Source organism: Polypterus senegalus, chromosome 2 (genome assembly GCF_016835505.1).
Source record: "Polypterus senegalus isolate Bchr_013 chromosome 2, ASM1683550v1, whole genome shotgun sequence".
In the NCBI taxonomy this organism is placed as follows: domain Eukaryota; kingdom Metazoa; phylum Chordata; class Cladistia; order Polypteriformes; family Polypteridae; genus Polypterus; species Polypterus senegalus.
In genome coordinates, this window is record NC_053155.1 from 204,664,475 (window position 1) to 204,684,294 (window position 19,820).

General features: G+C 34.9%; 1 protein-coding gene across 12 annotated transcripts in view; it reads left to right on the forward strand.

Moving 5' to 3' along the window:
• Window positions 1-19,820, forward strand: part of dmd (dystrophin) — a 2,654,580-nt gene that overhangs the window by 1,000,999 nt on the left and 1,633,761 nt on the right. For all 12 annotated transcript variants that reach the window (XM_039745194.1, XM_039745193.1, XM_039745197.1 and 9 more), the window contains exons 20-21: window positions 4,703-4,944; window positions 16,326-16,506. In XM_039745194.1, the coding sequence (XP_039601128.1) occupies window positions 4,703-4,944; window positions 16,326-16,506 (423 nt within the window). The remainder of the gene's footprint in view (window positions 1-4,702; window positions 4,945-16,325; window positions 16,507-19,820) is intronic.

Below are 19,820 nucleotides of genomic sequence, written 5' to 3' on the forward strand. Positions count from 1 at the left end.
TTATCATGTCAAATTGTTTTCTGTTAATGCTGAAACTATTTCTTTCGATTCTGCAGCTGATCAAACCATCCAAGTAAAATGAATGCCATTTTGAATGAAAACAAAATAGCCTCTTTATAGTGGTGATTTTTTCTATCTATCTATCTATCTATCTATCTATCTATCTATCTATCTATCTATCTATCTATCTATCTATCTATCTGTTTAATTAATTTTTTTTTTTTTAATCACTTAGCTTCTTTGAAAACCAATGTGACCCCATGCCTGGTTACAGTATGTACAAATGTGTGTTATAATAATGTCAAGTAAATTAATATTTAATCAATTTTAAAGCTTAACAGTTGTTTTTTTGTAAATATACATTTTGGCCATGGGCAGATGCAATTTTCATTTTCAACAATAAAGTTTGAAGAGGGTGTCAGTCCAATGCAGGATCACTATTAGACTCGTAAACGAATCCAATCTTTATCTTAATTTTTATTGTTCTCTTATTTTATAGAAGACATGGGGAGAAGAGAGCAAATAACCCTACTAAAACTTTTTTCTTGTAACAATTACCCTCCTAAATGCTTTTCAAATTCAAATTCATGTTGTCACAACAAGGAAGTAAAGAAACAAGCCTTTGCTTTCTACTTTTTATTGCAGTGCTTTGACTAACTGTCTGCCAAGGCAGATCATTTTTACCTTTGATTCTAACTAGACGGCTTAAGCAATCTATAAAATCAGTTTAGTTTACAAATATTTTGTTTTTACAATGAACACCTAAAAAACAAACATAATCTTTGAAAAATAACATGCAGTATTTCCTTGCCTTGCAGTGAGTACAATTTTGTAAATTCTAGGATATGTGGTTTTAGATGAGGTGGCAAAAACCATTAAACATATTCTGTAACTAATATTAATAAGGGTGTGCTATATTCTTTTCAAATAAGCAGACTTGTCTTTCTGAATCTGCAAACATATTAATTAGTAAGATATACTGTATATAAATTGCATACTTCATGTAATGTGAGAACGTTTGCTTTTATTATCTTATAACAAATTTTGTTATTTTTATTCAGTTCAGTTATTTTTTCACAATGCTGTGCACTGAGTTTAGCCTCACATGTTTAGAAATATAATGCACTAACAGTAAATTATTAAACTGTACAATAATATATACTTTAAATGCATATAAATAGCACACATATCAGAGCAGTATAAATGACATTATACAGTTTAATTTATATGTATATAATATTAGCATCTTTACACATTTTAGTTGTTCTTTTTATAAGACTCAATTGTTCTGAAAACCTAATCACTTTGATATACTTGCTTAAATATGTTATCATTTATTCACAGCATCTACAGCACATTGTGTTCATGTGACAAATGGGGCTTTACTGAAATTAAATTTTATCAGATTAGAGGAGAGTGCAGGGAATTCTCCATAAGCTGTTGAACATGATGGAACGTTTTTGGTATTCTGACTAAGATAGACAGTATTTGAAAATTGGCACTCATTACCTGCTTTTTGTAGCACACCCAGTTCTTTATGGTATGTCTTTACTAAAACAGAATATTGTCCACAGTAAAAACAGATGAATATTGTAGATAAGAGCATGTAATCTGATGTTATTTGGTCAGCTCTTTCAGAAATTACTGTATTTAACTTGCTGGTTTCACAAGCAGCAAATGTACATGTATTGTTCATGCACATTGTTTCCTTAATCAATAGCCATTATACAGAAAAATATATACATCCATTTTCAGCATCATCTGTCCTGTTGGTAGTTGCAATTTCACCAATTTCAGTAGTTTAGGTCGGACGTCTGTCTAGCACAAAAAATAGAACTTTCAGATGTTATCAGGCCATCTTTGAGATAATTTCATCATTGTGTCTTGAGTATTCTGTTTTTTTGGGTTGAGTTGTGATTGGTATTGGAGGGAGAGAGTCCCCAATATCATCTTTACTAAGTGAGGCACAGGTCACATCAAAAACCTTGTCTCCACCTATACTTAACTCTGATGTCCATTTCTCTTTCTCCATAAATAAGCCTTTTGTACCCCTTGTTTTCATTTCAATCCTCATTTTTAACACTTTCAAGTATATCTGCAACTTAACAATAATATGGACAATATGCATATATGCAGTTAAATATCTTAACAGTTAGATTGTATATTGGAATTGATTCTACTTGTAATTAAATACAAACTCATGCCTCTTGGACACTGACTGGCCAAATTCAAAGTTTTTATTTATTTATTTATTTTTAGAAAAGCTTAACTGGAAAATGAAGACTAAGTGTTTTGGTAAGACACCAAAAAGACTAAAGAATTGCGTAAACGACAGCTAATCAAAATCTCATATGCACAAAACTAAATTACTAGTGAACAGAATGCCTTTACACTGTCTAAATTACATTTATAAAGACTCAGTGAGAATTGAGTAGTTTGATCCAAAGCACCACCTTAAATAGTGATTACACGATAGTGTTGCATGCAGTAATGCTGACGGTTACATGCTGACCTCATTTCCAATAACCATATGGCTGCAGACATGAACCAACAATTCAAATTGACGATGTCCTCTTGAAAAACTACACAGAAAATGATTTTCAACTGATGTCAATAAACAAATGATAAAACATTAGTTAACATAAAAAATGCAACTAAATTTCACAAATGCATAGGAGAGACATGTATTCACCAATATATTAGAATTACAACATCTACAATGAGGACTATCTAAAAATAAAACACAGCTGTTATGCTCAAAGGCTTCTACAGACATGAATATGGATTTGTGATTAGTAAAGAATAAAACTAACTTGCTAAACAATTTTCAGTCTGTACATTAAAGCATTAGAAAACTTTTCGTGAGAACAGACGATTCAGCCAAATTAAGTTCACCAACCCCATTCATATAATTCCTCCAAAACAACATCAAGTTCAGTTTTGAATGTCCCAAGAGTCTTGCTATCTAAAACATTAACCTTATTCAATGTGTCTCCACTGTAGCTCTCTGTGTGAACAGACAATCGCTAAAATGTGTATGAAATGTACCTTTAAGTTTTGAAATACTGTATGCCTCCGAGTTCCTCTTGAACTTATTTTATACTAGCTGCCTCAATCCACTGTATTAATTTTTTTCCATCATTGTAAACACTTTAATCATGTCACCTCTTTATTTCTGGTTACCTAAACTGAAAAGATTTACTCCCTTCAATCCTTCCTTATAACTCATTCCCATACTCAGGACTTATATTCATAATGCTGCCATTTGTTTTTTTTAATACATCGAACAGCTAATGATTTTTGTCCCCATTCTTTTGTTATTTCTTAATCCTTGTAGTAAATCTGTAAATATTATAAAGAGAAAAAATTGGATTATATAAGGACTAGTATCATTTCTTCACTGTTCATAGTCCCCTTAATTTGATTCTTTAGTGAGTTGTTTTCTGTGTGGAAGGTCCATTTTGCCTTAGTCTCTCAAATTTTCTTCAGGGATTCTAGTTTCTTACAAAAACAAAATGTGTCGCTGTAATATGAATATGATGAGTCCTGATGACCAGAAGTAACTAAGCATGCCAAAAATCAAAAGACTGGATAAACCATATAATCATGGATAAGTTTTCACTTTATTTCTATTCCAAAGTTCTATTGATTTTGTTTTTATTTCCAAATGTTAATGGAGCTGTGAGCATTTTCAAACCTTTACTGTTCCACTGTTGAACATTTCCCATGAATACATAATGAACACAGCCAAGGAACGGTTTATCAAGTAAGCATATGAGTGCTAAAGTAATTAAGTGACCAGGTAATTCTGAAAGTATAGTATGCAGTCTATTTCCTGTCTACATAATTTAACATATATTCTAATCACATTATTCTTGATTCCTCACTAAATATCTTTTTTTTTTTAATTTGGTAGAACAAAACAACAAAATTTTAATAAACTATTGTATTTTTAAAACTCATGTTGTAGTATACCTGTGAATGATGTTGAGGCAGCAATCATAATAAAATGATTTACACACTACAAGAATATTTCATAAGAGGTGATTGTAATACACATATTGTAAGTGCAGAAAAAATAAATTACTATGCAACTTAAATCTGATATTTTAATATAATATTTCAAGATTCTCTGGTAACAACTTTATTTTATTGTGATCTACACTTGCTTTTGACTTATGACTTGTAATGGTGGTTCATAATGAAATACTACATGTATTTTTTCCTATTTACCAGCATCATAATGAATGTATCTGTTCCCCTCATTATGTTAAGGTATTTGCTTTAATGCAAACTGGTTGAACCAGCTCTGACCTCACTGGAAATAAAACAAATGTTAATTTATATGTTAAATCTCTGCCAAGGTTGGCCTGCCAGCCTCAAGTACTATAGTTCACTTGTGTATTCAGTTTAAATATTAAAGTGTCAATCGACATAGTAAATGCTAATGCCTTAGGTCTTTCTTTGCGGCAACCATTTATACAAAGGTAGAACTCTTCAGTGCCCTATGGCTTTGTGTCATTCATCCTGCAGAGATACTGTTCTTGTGTTGAAATTTTCACTTTGTTTGTAAAGAGAGACTATGGTTGTTTGCCTCTGTGTGCAGCATATTGTTAAAATGCTTATTTTTACTTTGCATTTCTGACAGTGATCATTAAGGTAAGCTGAATGATAATATACTTTTTTGGTCTTTCATTTCCAGAGGGACTAAATGCTGATGACATCAGGCAGGCCTCAGAGCAGTTGAATACTCGCTGGGTCGAGTTCTGTCAGCTGCTAGGAGAAAGACTGGCTTGGCTTGACTACCAGAATAAGATTACTGCCTTTTACAGCCAACTCCAACAGCTTGAGCAGACAGTTACTACTGCAGAGAACTGGTTGAAGAGTCAACAACCACCAGCAACAGAGGCTGAACCCATTAAAATCCAGTTGGAGAAATGCAAGGTAAGAAGCTGGATGCTACTAGAGAATATGACTTATTAACATGTGTTATTTTAATAATGTTTATTTTTACTTAAAAATATTGACACTCTCAATTCTATGAAAGAAAAGTGCAATAGTTCAGTAATATACTCATTGTCTGTTTAAAGAGCTAAATTATCTTTATTTTAAAATTTTATATATTGTAAAAAAGTTAAGTCATCATCCTGCAGCACCGAGACATAAAGTGATGTCATTATCCAATAACAAAGCAGAAAGAATTTTACTAATTTCTACCCTATTCATTTAGCTCAGTAAGCTGCAGTAAGTTGCTTATTTTTCCTCATGGCTGGACTGATCAATGCAAAGCTGAAAGTTTCAATCCAGCATGGGACTGATATTAATATAAAATGTTTTTTTGTTGAAATGAAGCATAATAGTTTTACTCTTTTTGTTCATTGTAAAATGCAACTGGGTAAAATATAGAATATTTACGGTATAATTTCCAGGTTACTATGCGATACAGCATGATGTAGTGACCAAATCATTGCAATTTAAACTACTAGGTTTTAGGTCTAGGTGATCTAGGTGAATAGAATGGTATTGACTCATCAGTAAGTACTGTGGTTGAAATGCAATCCTACTCTACACCCGTGTGGTTACAATATGCCAGTTCACATCTCTTTTTGCTGTCAGCTTAGGGGTTCCATCCAGCAGTTTTTTACTGTGATTGTGAATACAGAATTAAAATATGGGGTTAAAAAATGGTGAAGCAACAATGGAGTATCACTCCTGGTATCCAGTGAAGAATTTTTTTTTTTTTCACATACACTATAACAACAACAATAACCTTTATTTATATAGCACATTTTCATACAAATAATGTAGCTCAAAGTTCTTTACATGATGAAGAAAGAGAATAAAAGACAAAGTAAGAATTAAAATATGAGAACACTAATTAACATAGAATAAATGTAAGGTCCGATGGCCAGGAACGACAAAAAAAAAAAAAAAAAAAAAAACTCTGGAGAATGGCTGAAGAAAAAATAAAATCAGCAGTGGTTCCAGGCCATGAGACCGCCCAGCCCCTTCTAGTCATTCTACCTAACATAAACAATCAGTCCTCATTGTATTCATGGTTCACATGGAAGGACTTGATGATGGCGGTCACGTGGACTTCTTGCCTTTAATCCATCAATGTAGGGACATCATGGTGCTTTGATTAGGTGATGGTGGTTTAGGTTGCCACCACAGAAAACCGGAAAAAGAACAGAAGAGAGAGTAGGGGTTAGTACGAATTTTGGAGCCACCATGAATAGTAATGATAATTAATTGAATATACAGAGCATCAGGATTAAACTAAAATTAAGTTATGGGAAAGCCATGTTAAAGTAATGTGTTTTAGCAGTTTTTTTAAAGTGCTCCACTGTATTAGCCTGGCGAATTTCTATTGGCAGTCTATTCCATATTTTAGGTGCATAACAGCAGAAGGCCGCCTCACCACTTCTTTTAAGTTTAGTTCTTGGAATTATAAGCAGACATTCTGAAATATAAGATGGAGCGAGATTATTTAAGGCTTTGTAAACCATAAGCAGTATTTTAAAGTCAATTCTGAATGGCACAGGTAACCAGTGTAGTGACATCAAAACTGGAGAGATGGGCTCGGATTTTCTTTCCCTAATTAGGATTCTAGCAGCTGCATTCTGCACTAGTTGCAATTGATTGATGTCTTTTTTGGGTAGTCCTGAGAGAAGTGCATTACAGTAATCTAGCCGACTGAAAACAAAAGCGTGAACTAATTTCTCAGCAACTTGCAATGTTATAAGAGGTCTAATTTTTGCTAAAAATGCTGTCCTAGTGATCTGATTAATATGTGATTTAAAATTTAGGTCAGAGTCAATAATTACTCCTAAATTCTTTACCTCCATCTTGACTTTTAATCCAAATGCATCAAGTTTATTTCTTATAACCTCATTATATCCATTATTGCCAATTATTAAAATTGGCAAAGTATTGAGGTGCCTGCCTTTACACACACGTGAACTTTAATGACATCCCATTCTTAATACATAGGTTTTAATATGGAGTTGGCCCACCCTTTGCAGCTTCAACTTTTCTGGGAAGGCTTTCTACAAGGTTTAGGAGTGTGTTTATGGGAATTTTTGACCATTCTTTCAGGAGAGCATTTGTGAGGTTAGTCACTGATGTTGGATGAGAAAGCCTGGCTTGCAGTCTCCGCTCTAATTCAGCCCCAAAGATGTTCTATTGGGTTGATGTCAGGGCTCTGTGCAGGACAGTCAAGTTCCTCCATTCCAAACTCATTCATCCACTTTTTTTATAAACCTTGATTTATGCACTGGTGCGAATGTCATGCTAGAACAGGAAGGGGCCATCCCCAAACTGTTTCAACAAAGTTGGGAGCATGAAATTGTCCAAAATGGCTTTGTATGCTGAAGCATTAAGAGTTCCTTTCACTGGAACTAAGGGGCCAAGTCCAACCCCTGAAAAACAACAACACACAAAAATCCCCCCTCCACCAAACTTTACACTTGGTACAATGCAGTCAGGAAAGTACCATCCTCCTGGAAACCCCCAAACCCAGACTTATCCATCAGATTGGCAGACAGAGAAGTGTGATTCGTCCATCCAGAGGACACATCTCCGAAGCTCTAGAGTCCAGTGGTGGTGTGCTTTACACCACTGCATCCGACTCTTTCCATTGCAATTGGTGATGTGAGGCTTGGATGCAGCTGTTCGGCCATGGAAACCCATTCTATGAAGCTCTCTACGCACTGCTCTTGAGCTTTTGGAAGTCTGTAGCTATTGACTCTGCAGAAAGTTGACAACTTCTGCACACTGTGCGCCTTAGCATGCACTGTCCCCACTCTGTGATTTTACGTGGCCTGCCACTTCATGGCCGAGTTGCTGTTCTTCCCAATTGCTTCCACTTTATTATAATACCACTAATATTTGACTGTGGAATATTTACAGTAGTAAAGGGGAAGGGTATTCATTAGTGAAGATCCATGACCTTTGTGTGCTCTTCTACAGTGTAATATTGTTGCTGATGTCTGGACCTACACGATAGGGACAGAAGGTGATTACCATGACCAGTTTCAATTTTAAGTACTGTAAGTTGCACAATTTAAAAATGTTGGAAAATTTAAGTGATTACCATGACCAGTTTTGATTTTAAGTACCGTAAGCTGCACAATTTAAGATTGCTGGAAAATTTTGGATCATAGCTCCAAATATTGAATTTTTGGTTTGAGTAGGTGTGATGTCCAATCATAGCAATGTCTCTGGTTTTAATAACCATCCAGTGTTTTTTCCTCATGTAAAGTATGAAACTCCTCTTGGTATATAGCATGTGAGATGCATACTGACTCAAAGGAAGAGACAGTATTTTTGTTAGGAGGATCAGAAGAATAAGACATGGACTAAATACACTCAAAGTTCATAGCCAGAGGTAAGAAAGCACTGTTACAAAAACCAAATTGAAATGCAAAAATCTCACTCAAAAAATACAAGCAAAAATGTAGCAGAAAAAATAATAAAACATTGTCGTCCATAATGAATATGGCAACACAAATGGCATAAAACTAAGTTCCAACACCTTACATACATTTTTGTCACATTGTGTTTAAGTGGAAATGTGAAATCTCTGTACTCATAAACTCCTAAAGAGGTTTACAACTAAATATTCAAACTTAAATCAGAGCTAATGAAAGTTAAAAACTAAATCTTACCTTAACAGGGTGCAGTTATTTTTAAAAGAAATCAGAAAACTTTCACTTTGTGTGAAGTCAATTTCTATAGTATCTGTGAGGGCTATGCATTTTTATGTCACACTTTGTTTTGGGTACCAGAAGAGGGGACTCATCTGCGAGTTACAGCCTCAAATGTGGCCTGTTGATGCATTCTCTACACTTTCATCTCTTCTGTCTACTGATGCAGTTGTCATTTTAGATCCTTCTACCTATTTGATCAAATGTAAGGACTTTGTAAAAATATCTGTAACACGTAAGGCCTTTCTCATCCATGTACCACTTTTTTAAACTTCCTTTGTCTGGTTTAGGGCTGTGTTTCACATTCTATCCTGGTTTTATCACATATTGGACAAACACCAGAGTTAAATTTTCAGTGACAGGCTTTACCCCTTCTAGTTTCCCCTTTTATCTTTTTTCCATAACAAAGGTTGCTCCTATAATAGTGTATAGTGAATACAGATTAGTGACATTTGTCAGATTATCCTCCGACATGTCATGTTCTTCAAACTAAAAATGAGTTTATTAAATAAATCACTAATCCATATTCTTGCTATTTAGAATAAAACAGAGTTCCATACTGCAGTACAACTTGCCTTATCCTTTGTTTCCCCAATTAAATTAATGAAAATGTCAGAGTTCTGTATGGTACAGGCTATATCCTGTGCTGAACTGCCCTTTTCAAATATAATAAATAGGACCTTTTAATTTTAGCAGTGTAACTGTTGTGAAAAATTACACAAACATAACAATATACTTTTGTTTCCTTAAAATCAGAAAGAATTACTGAAATTTGAGTGGAATCTGTTAAAATAATAGATCATTTTAAATATGTTAGACATTACATACTAAAATACACCACATTCAGCTTAATAGTGAATATGAGCCACGTCTTCACTATGCAAAAATAAAAAATTTTAAAAGATTTCTGTTCCTGAATTACCATTTATTGTAAAAAATAAATTAATCAGTAGAGGTACTTTTTGTATTTTTATGTAAGACATGTCATGCAATAAAGCCAAATTATACAAATTAAGAATGTTTAGCATTTCTAACACAATTAAAACTCAGGTAAAGAGCATTGTTTCTGTTACATTTGCAAAAGGAAAGTTCATTATGCTACTCTAGCACTAACAAAAAGTGAGAAACACTTATTTTGTACCATTTTAAAATATTGCATGCAAAAAAATGGTAAGATCTGAGGAAATTCTTTCTGATAAGCAATGCGTGGATATTGGTTAGTAACCCACACTTGCTAAAGTATTTTTGACAGTTAGCTGTAGATGCATAAAATAAAAGTTTTTCTGCCCTAACAGATCTAAAAAGAAGGATTTTCTGTAAATCAATGAATGTACAAAAGTTCAACTGATTATTGAAAAAAGCACACATTTTGATATGTTTGGGTATAGAGATTCAATACAATGCATGAAAAATGAAAACTGCTCACTGGTTTGTCTTCAAAATTTACAGATGCACATTTTCTATAAGACTCTTTAAATAAGGAAAAATGTTAAATTGCAAGTATGTTTTATTCTTGAGAAAAATTATATTTTGTAATTTCTTTCATAAAAGTATATATTAAATTTTATGATTTTGATGAGTCCACCATAACTCCACTTTTTATCCTAACATAATGTTGTTTTATGTTACTTTAAATCTGAACTAATAGTGGACTATTCATGGTCCACATCCATACGGGATGCAGCTTGCATTTAAAATGCACATAGGTTTCTGGGGCATGTATCACAGTAAATTATGTAAATAGTGAAGCAAATACATTCTTAAAATACAGTGACGATTTGTAATGTGGGGTACTGGTACACCACTCCCATTCCAAATATTTTGAAAACTACTTAAATTAATTAAGTAATGCAAAATAATCATGAACTAGTTGTGTTTACTTGCACAATGTGCCTGGTATTAGCACATGTCAACATCCACTAAAGTATGGTTCCGACTTGTTTCATTTCTGTGTGAACACCTATATCTCCTGAGTGAAGGACTCCGGCTAAATGAGAGAGTATGTAAGTCCTTGATCTTTTGATAAGCTGGTGACCTGAGGCAGCCCTTTAATTGGTTGCTTTCAGATTTTTCCGGGGATGCAGCTCTGTGGGCCCCAGACACTCCCACATGTATTGGCAGTGAATTCGTTTTTTTTTTTTGGTATTTTTTAATCTAATGTGATTGGATAATCATCGATGCACTATTTCATGTTCACGTCAATGGTTCAGAGTTCCCACCCACCATTAACATAACTACAGATGAGCAAGCTCAATTTTATGGCGATGGCAACTTAAGAACTTAAGAAATCATAGAAAATTTTGTTATTTCTTTAATGAAACACCTCTTCATAAATCGTTCACTTGAAGAAAAAAAGAAGATGAAGGAGCTTGGACCAGACCAACCTGACTTAAGAATTCAGCAGTGGGCTAGTGATTGAGGAAGAGCTTACACACAGACTGTTTCCCACTCTTGTTATGACAAACGTAGTTGGCTAACTAGATGTGTTATAAGTAATGCCTTTTTTACTTTCCCTGTTTGTTGTATCAAAGTGTCGGTACTGAAGCATTGTGGACAACAATGAGGGTACGAAACCTAAAACATATTTCTGAAAAATGCAAGCAGCATGAAAGTAGCCGCAGTCATCTAGACCAGTGTTTTTTAACCAGTTATCTACAGCACAATGTTGAGCTCTAAGAGCTACCCAGGTGTGTCATGGAGATAACAGTTTAGCTTACTTGGGTCTGAACCTGAAAGGGACAACCATCTAAGTGTGGTTGAACCCTGTCTGCAGGATGACATATCTACCTGGAGAAGCAGGCATAAAAGATGCTCCGTGATCGTTATGTTGCAGACATAGCACTTAGAGCACTTAAGATGTGTCTCCAGGTTGCTAGAGTCCATCTGCCTTGGGTGTGTGGTCTCCAGCGAGCTTCACAGTGCTGGTGAATAGTGGGCATATAAGTTGCTTCTGAGCAGAGAGTGGCAAACAAAAGGATGAAGCAGCTTGGAGATGACACCAAAGAGCCCACTAAGTGCTGTGTCTGCAAACACTGATCTTGGAGCTGCTTTTTGAATGGCTTCTCCGGTAGTCCTCCTTTGGGCAGTTGAGCACGTCTATGAGATATATATGTTTTTATGGTTAGTAAGGCAGTGGTGTGTCTTGGGATGATTTTAGTTACAAAACGTTTGCCACTAACGGAAAAAAGGTTGGGAAATACTGATCTAGACAATAATATGAGGCTAGTTATTTTTTGGTAGGCTTAGTGAAATGACTCAATTTAATCAGAAAGTAATTTCAGGTCTGACAGAAAGGAGGGCAAAGTTTATGTTCAAGGAAATATAGGTATCCTGATTGTAAAGGCGGAATAAGATTAATGTTGGACTTGTGCTGTGGATGTAGTACAAAACAGGTTGTGGATGGGGGAGTGAGTTGTGGGGGTCTATAAATCTTACAATGTGGATCTGTGCCCAGGGGACTCAGGTATAAACGACACGTACGCACAAAAATGTTGTGTACGAACGTTTCCACGCTCAAATTGTGATGCATAAAACCTAAACTTGGCATAAAGCCACACACATTTTCACGGTACCTCATACCCTGGTGTACGCAAGTTCTCCACTCGGTTTTGCAGACTGGCAGCACCCAGCGTCAAAGCAATGCCACTGTTCCTGAGTGGTTTCCCTTTCTTTTTCAGATCCACATCCCTGACGCGGCTTTATAAATACACTGAAATTAACTGCGTATTGTTTATTAGTTTAATGCATCTGATTGTAATTAACCTGTAACAATATAATGGTCCACAGAATGGTCAAACTATTCTAAATGCAATAGCTGCTTTAGCGTTGTTACTCTCACTGCACCTTCTTCTTCTTCTTTCTGCTGCTCCCGTTAGGGGTTGCCACAGCTGATCATCTTTTTCCATATTACTCTCACTGCACAACTCAGAGTATTTATATCACTGTATCTGAGTGGGGAATCAAAAATCTACAGAAGCTGAGAAAGAGAATTATCGGTATACAGCATCAAGCACATGCTGCCTCGGCCATGCTGTCTATTGAGCTGCTCTCACACGGCAAACGTTTCAAAGCCTGTACAGACCTCGCGGTTCAGAAACAGTTTAATCCCAAGAGCTCTAAATGCACTCAATCAGTCCATCAAGTGCTCCTTGTAGAACTATTTGTACTTATTAGTATAATTACCTCACTATAAACTTGCACTACAGTTATAATATTGCACAACCTGAGCCACTTTATAAAGCGGGTATTTACATATGATGATGATATCATTTTAAGATGAAATGCAGCAAAATATGTTTGTTATATTATACAGATGAAATTTTAACTTCATTTAAATTATCTATATTGTTAATGATTAAACATGCCAGGACACAGTGCCGCAGCGCTAGCAAGTTCATGTATTGTTCCTGCCTTGCGCTGTATTCTTGTTTGTGCTGGCTCAACACTGGAAGGATAGATAGTTAGGATAATTAAACACGTACTACGAAGATATTTTAATGTTCCTTAAAAGTTTTTGAAGAATCAGCATTCTAAGCTTACAGATGGCTTAATGTATTGAGCTGATTGTGTGGCGATTGGTTACTTGGAGAAAGAAAAGGAAGGACAGGAATTGGAGGTTAGTACGTTTTGAAAGTGACAGTACTTCTACAATAAAGTATTTCATCAAAGGTCAGCAGCAAGCATCTTGCGGGAGACATGAACAATCACTGCGCCACCGTGTTCCCATGTTTAATAACATGCTTTAACTCCTATCATCATGAAAATTATATCACGTATACATTTCAGTATTTTAATTATATAGAGAGCTGTAATATCAAGAATGTAATGGATTCTGAGTCCTGTCGGAGGAGGAGAAAGCATGGAAACACATAGTGATTCACACAAATAGAAGATCACACATAGAAGATCAAATACAAAACAAAGCATTTAACATGCTACTTTAATTACGATGGGATTTGAGAAACTAGTAAATTAAACAATTTTTAAGATGAAGTTTATGATGTTCTACTTTAATGACAAAATAAACTACGTGATCAAAGTGGAAATCTCAAGATTAAAGTTGACATTTCGTGCTTTTTTCTCACTGGGTGCCTATTTTTTTTTTTTCGTACCCTAATAAGCTTTCATATGACACTCAGACGGTGGGCTACGACTCGCCTTTTTTTTTATTTCGGGCACTGTGCGACTTTGTGAACTTGAGCTTTCGAGTTTCTCCAACACTCTGTCACTTGATCAACTTCCTTTTGTTGTTTATACCACTGTTTAAACCAACAAATAATTTTTCTTTGCCTCCACTTGGTATTCGCTGAACTTCTTCTATTTTCCCTCTTGCTTTTCCCATTGTCTTTTCACAGAAGGCTGAGCTTAAAGGCTATTTATATTGATCTGTATATTCAAAGAGTTATAATTTTAGGAGGAATTAGGGCAGGACTGCAGGCGCGGGCACATGCATTCCTTTTCACGCTGACCGGGATTTATGTAGCGGAAGAACTTGGAAGTTTGCATATGCACAGATTTATACATCTGGATTTTTCTGTGCGTACGCATTTATGCTTACGCCATGTTATAGTGTGAGTTCTATGCACGGCGTTATACATGAGGCTCCAGTTGAGGTAATGACTCTATGGGTTTGGTAAATAATAAACTGGGATGCAAGACTTCACGAAAAAATCAGAGGACTAGTGACTGTATAATGTGAATTTATGGAATACAGTGAGAATGGCCAAAAACTGGGCACTATATTAGCAGAGGTAAAATAAGATTTGGATTAGACTTATGCTATGGATTTGTTATAGGACAGATGAAAGTGCACATTATTACAAGAGTACGAAGGTGGGGCTGTGGAATATTATGGTGTGGGTTTTGGCAGAATGGGGAAATGGGCAAGTTGGCAGAGGATTGGGGCAATTTAAAGACAGATGTAGTATAAAAGTTGGGTGGTAGGTGCACCTGTTTCTTTCTATATCTATAGGGTAAGTTATGGAAAGAAATAGGGGACTGCAGATATCATGGACTGAAGTTTTGGAGCACAGTAAAAATGGGAAAGCAGCCATCAAATAGGGCAGCATGGTGGAAAGGGTATAATACATTTTAGCTTGGATTTACCCTATGGGTCTGGTACTGGACAGGCTAAGATGTGCATTGATACTATGATGAGGACAACGAGAGTATGTTCAAGGAAATATAGGTATCCTGATCTGCATTGACAAGATAGATCGATATAGATATGAAAAGGAATATATAATAAATAGATATGAAAGGCACTATATGATAGATAGATAGATAGATAGATAGATAGATAGATAGATAGATAGATAGATAGATAGATAGATGTGAAAACCCTAACCCCCCAAAAACTGCCGCCCCGCCCACACTTTTTTCACCAGCCACTACTGTTAAATTACATAATATATGTGTGAGGTTGTGCTTGAAGTGAAGCTTTGGACAAGTAAACAAAATCTAATGACATTGTGCTGTGGTAATGCCACAATCTTAGCTCCAGGCACATCCTCATTGACAAATCTGCAGGGCTAAACAATTAACCCTAGGCATCTTAATAACAGGTTGTTTATGACTGTAGGAAAATAGCTGTCCTCAATCAAAATCTGACAAAATACATCAAGAAAATATTTACGCACCATCTTGTGCAAACCCTGATTATCAGTTACTGTGGATGAAAAAGTTCTGACCTTGACGTAAAAGTGCAAGAATGCAAATTGAACAAAACTGTGATTAGTAAGCTATAAGCACAATGATGAAGCAGCTGTTAGTAAACAGGAAGACTTTTTCAAAAACTGACTTCAGTTTGGTTGTTAAATTTGCAATTGGAATGAAGCATTTTTAAGTCGGACAGACTCCAACATATAGTACAAACGATCCTATATTTCCTATAACATTATTAATATTATTTGTATTTGTAGATTTTTTGATTATCAGGAGTATCTCTAAAACTGAATATTATTGGAAATATTTCTTTTATAAAAATTACTTTTTTTAGACAAAAACAAAGTCTGTAAAGTCAATTTAAAAAGATTAAAGAGACAGCATCTGTCTCCAATAAAAAAAATAATTTCTTTGATAATTTCTTGGTTAAAAGAGTACATAGATGCAATCACATCCAGTTGTTCTAAACTGTTGTTATTCTCTGCATGCTGTTAAGCTGAGAAGCAAATCAAATTCAATTCTTTTTTGTAGCAGTTTCATTGTCATTATGTATGAAATTTTGCACTGTTTAGAAGAAATAGTGAACCAGTATTTAGACAACAATCTAGTCGTCTGTTTTACTAATGCCTCAACACAGAAGGGGTTGATGGAGTTAAGCAGCTTGGTAGAAGAAAACAATACACGCACTTACAAATGGGTACAGCGAAATGCATAAAACAGACAATCTCAGTAAACATTCTTAGATTCTTTTGCCTGCACTACACTTTCTTTGTAACTGCTCCTCTCACTCTCTTAAAATGCCTAATTATCAGTAACCTTCTAAAACGGTGTTTAAAAACAATGTAACTTGACCAAACATTCTGTTTATGGTAGTTAAATGTGGTGAAGTTGTTTCTTTTTCATTAACCTATTAGAGAGTCATTTTTTGAGACACACCTTCTTGTTTGTTTTTAGGATGAAGTAGCACGATTATCCAACCTTCAGCCACAGGTTGAAAAGATGAAGGATCAAGAGAAGCATTTAAAAGAAAAAGAAGAAGTACCAATGTTTCTTGAGGCCGATATCACAGCACTTACCACCCGGTATAAGCAGGTTCTAGTTGACCTTCAGGCGAGAGAAAACCTTCTCAACACAAGTAAGTATTTCAATGTGGCAGAAGCTTAGTTCTGATGTATTACCTTGAGTCCAAAAGACCAAGCAATGCTCAGTTTGTACCTGATGTTACTGTTTGAATTTACTATGTTGGCATTTAAGGCAGTGATTACTTTCTGTCTTGGTTGCTGAACTTGAATCCGTGTCTGTGTAATATTTGTACATTCTACATGAGATATTCTCTAAGAATTTCTCTTTTTCCTCATATTCCAAATATGTCCATATTAGGCAAACTAGTGACTCTAAATTGGCCCAGTGTAAGTGAACTCTGTGATGAATTGTTGTCCAGTCCAGGGTTGGTTACTGCCTTCCAATCAATGCTGCAAGGGTAGGCTATGGTCCAAAAAAGTGATGAATTAGCATATTTTTAAAAATGTAATGTTATGGCACAGTTGACAATAATGATTCCTGTTTGTTTATTGTTCTTACTTGCCTAAATGATTCAGTTGAATTCATTTTATTTTTATTAAGGTGACTTCAGCTTATATGAAAAAATGCATTTCTACACTTACTAAAATCTACTTTCTCCAACTTAGAAATATTACAAAATTAAGGCTAAATTAAAGAATTCAGGGACATTTAATAATGATTCATTAATTAGTGCAATGCTTACTATGAACGGTTTTAAAAACTATTTGAAATTGCGCCTAAAGGACATTCAATAAGCTTTATTATGAAAATCAGATACAAGATCTAATTTCTGTCATACCTTTAATTTTACAAAGATGGTAAGTGCAAGGGATGACATGATGATGATAGAGTGCTAGAGGATTTGAAAGATGAATGATCAGTCTGTAATCTTATTAAGCCATTACTACTAATGTCATGCAAATTTACATCAGACATTTCAGACTTCTTATTTAAGTTACCTGTAGCTTTGAATAAAAGGATTATTAATATTTTCATCAATTATGTGGTCACATTGGTGTGCCAATGAAGCCATCTGAAGAGTGGGCCTTGAAGAAAACTTTCCTATAAGCTTTTTATACTTTAAGACCGTGCAGACTTTATAAATACAACCATTTACACTGTAATTTATGACTTTCTTTTTTAAGATGGTGGGTGTTCTCAATGAATCAGGTTAAACATTTTATCACTTTAAATACCTTTATTTTGACAGAAGAAATAATATTCAATACCTCTTTCATACATGAGTAGTAGTTTTTTGATAGCTAATTTTTTGAGTTTCCAGGTTCTTGTTTGTTGGTTTTAATGTAAATAAGTCTTAAAAAAAGTTTATTTTTAAATATTTCATTTTTTGGCTTTAAACTGTGCCTTTATTATAACAAAAAATTAAAAGGTAAATAAGAGAACATTAAACAGTATCATTAACAGGATATATAATAACATTCTGTCTAATAACACATTTGTGATAATTAAATCTAACTGTAATTGCGAGAGTGTTTAGGCCAATTTTGAGAAACCCCACAGAGACAGTTAGAGAAAACGTTTACTGAGGATGTCACTTACTACATCTACGTGAATAATAAATCACCAAAATAAGATTAGTTTATAATAATTAACAGCTAATTCAGAAAATAAAGCTTGGTACACTCAATTAAAAATGAAATAAGCAGTACAACTATGCTGAATTCAGTTTTAATGTCTACTATTAAGACTTCAACGGATGCAGTTTTAAGTAGAACTTTTTGGTGATCTTAGAAGTATGTCATTAAAAAAATCCCTTATTTGCTGTCTCTAATACAGGATTTATGGAGACAGGTAGAACCATCAGGAGGAGACTTGCTTTGTTTATTTGTAATTGCTTTTTGATTTGTGGCAGAATGAAATTTCTAAGATGGTACTACATAGTGACTCTGGGTCGAAGTTAGAGTGTAAGTAAATATAGAAAAAAAGGTCTCGAAATTATGATTTTAGAGTTGAAGCCTGAACGATCCTCTGAACGGTTGTCTATTCAGGTTTATTGCCATATTTTATGATAAAATATAAGATCCTTAACAGTCACTGTATGTTAAAGACATTTCTTCTTAAACAGTCCATGCCAAAAAAACAGGAAAATGCTGATTATTAATAGCTGGCATATGCATATTTCAGTGCAATTTACCCTTTATAAATCACAATTGTGTGCAGCATTATACCACCATTCCTGGGAGTTCTGGGAGTAAGGGAAAAGCATAAGATACTATCATCTCATCCAGTACCCGCTAACATGTATGACATGATTGTTCTTACGATGAATAGTACAGGTCATATGAAAACTAAGGGTTCAGCTAGTGTACAGTATCATGTACAGCACCATCATGTCTGCCAAAGCATCTCTGCCTCAAGAAAATAAATCACAGGTTGACCCTGGCTTCTGAGCCATGGTGTTTGTTTGTCTCCCCTAGAGATCACAAATTACTTGTGCATTAAGGGAATGTCACTGCTCATGGTTAACAAAAGCATCATTCTCACTAGGTGCTCATATTGGAATAGTAGCGCCTTAAATTGCTATGATTACGATAGAAGGGCACATTGCTACAAATTGGCAAAAACATGTTATGTTTTATGTATGTGCACCCACACCATAAGAAGACTGGATGTAGCGCCTCATTGGTTGGTTGAAGGCTCCCAGCACAGCGGACATAATGGAGTGATGCTTGACTGAGATATTCCTGACCTGTCAGACAGTACTCTGAGAAGTGACAACAGGTAGTCGATATAAACTGACAAATAACCAACAAGTTGTTCAGTGCGAATATGTGACAGTGGGCCTTTTAAAACGCAACTAAAGCATAGTCTGTACATCATATTCATCACTTTTGAGGTGTGGAAAATACTTAGTAAATAAAAACGTCTTGCGCCATCATTATATATGAACTTCAAACTTATTTGCACCAACAGATGAAGTCCTAGACGTGACAGCAGAAATCATTCAGAGCACTTCCTTTTATCAGCTAGGTTCATTTACATAATACATCTAAATATATTATAATTTTCACCAATGAGCTTTAGATAAATGGCATTCTCCAGAAACACACCTCTAAATTATTCAATATGTAAATCCCAAATCTGTTAAACATATTGAATGTCCCAAGTATAAGAAATAAGACTTCTCACATGTAAACTGCTATATAGGATCTCATTTTCTGCTCTAAAATGCGCTGGTACAAATTAAGTCAGTTCGTTCTAGTTTAACAGGCAGACAGTTTCAAGCACTTTTTTCTTTTCTTATATATATGTTTGTCACATCAATGCACATTATAATAACAGCTTGATGATATGTATTACTAGCTGTCCCCTGTGGCTGCACCCACGTAGTAGTGAAACAGGACAGTGTGGAGGGCCCTGCCTGGC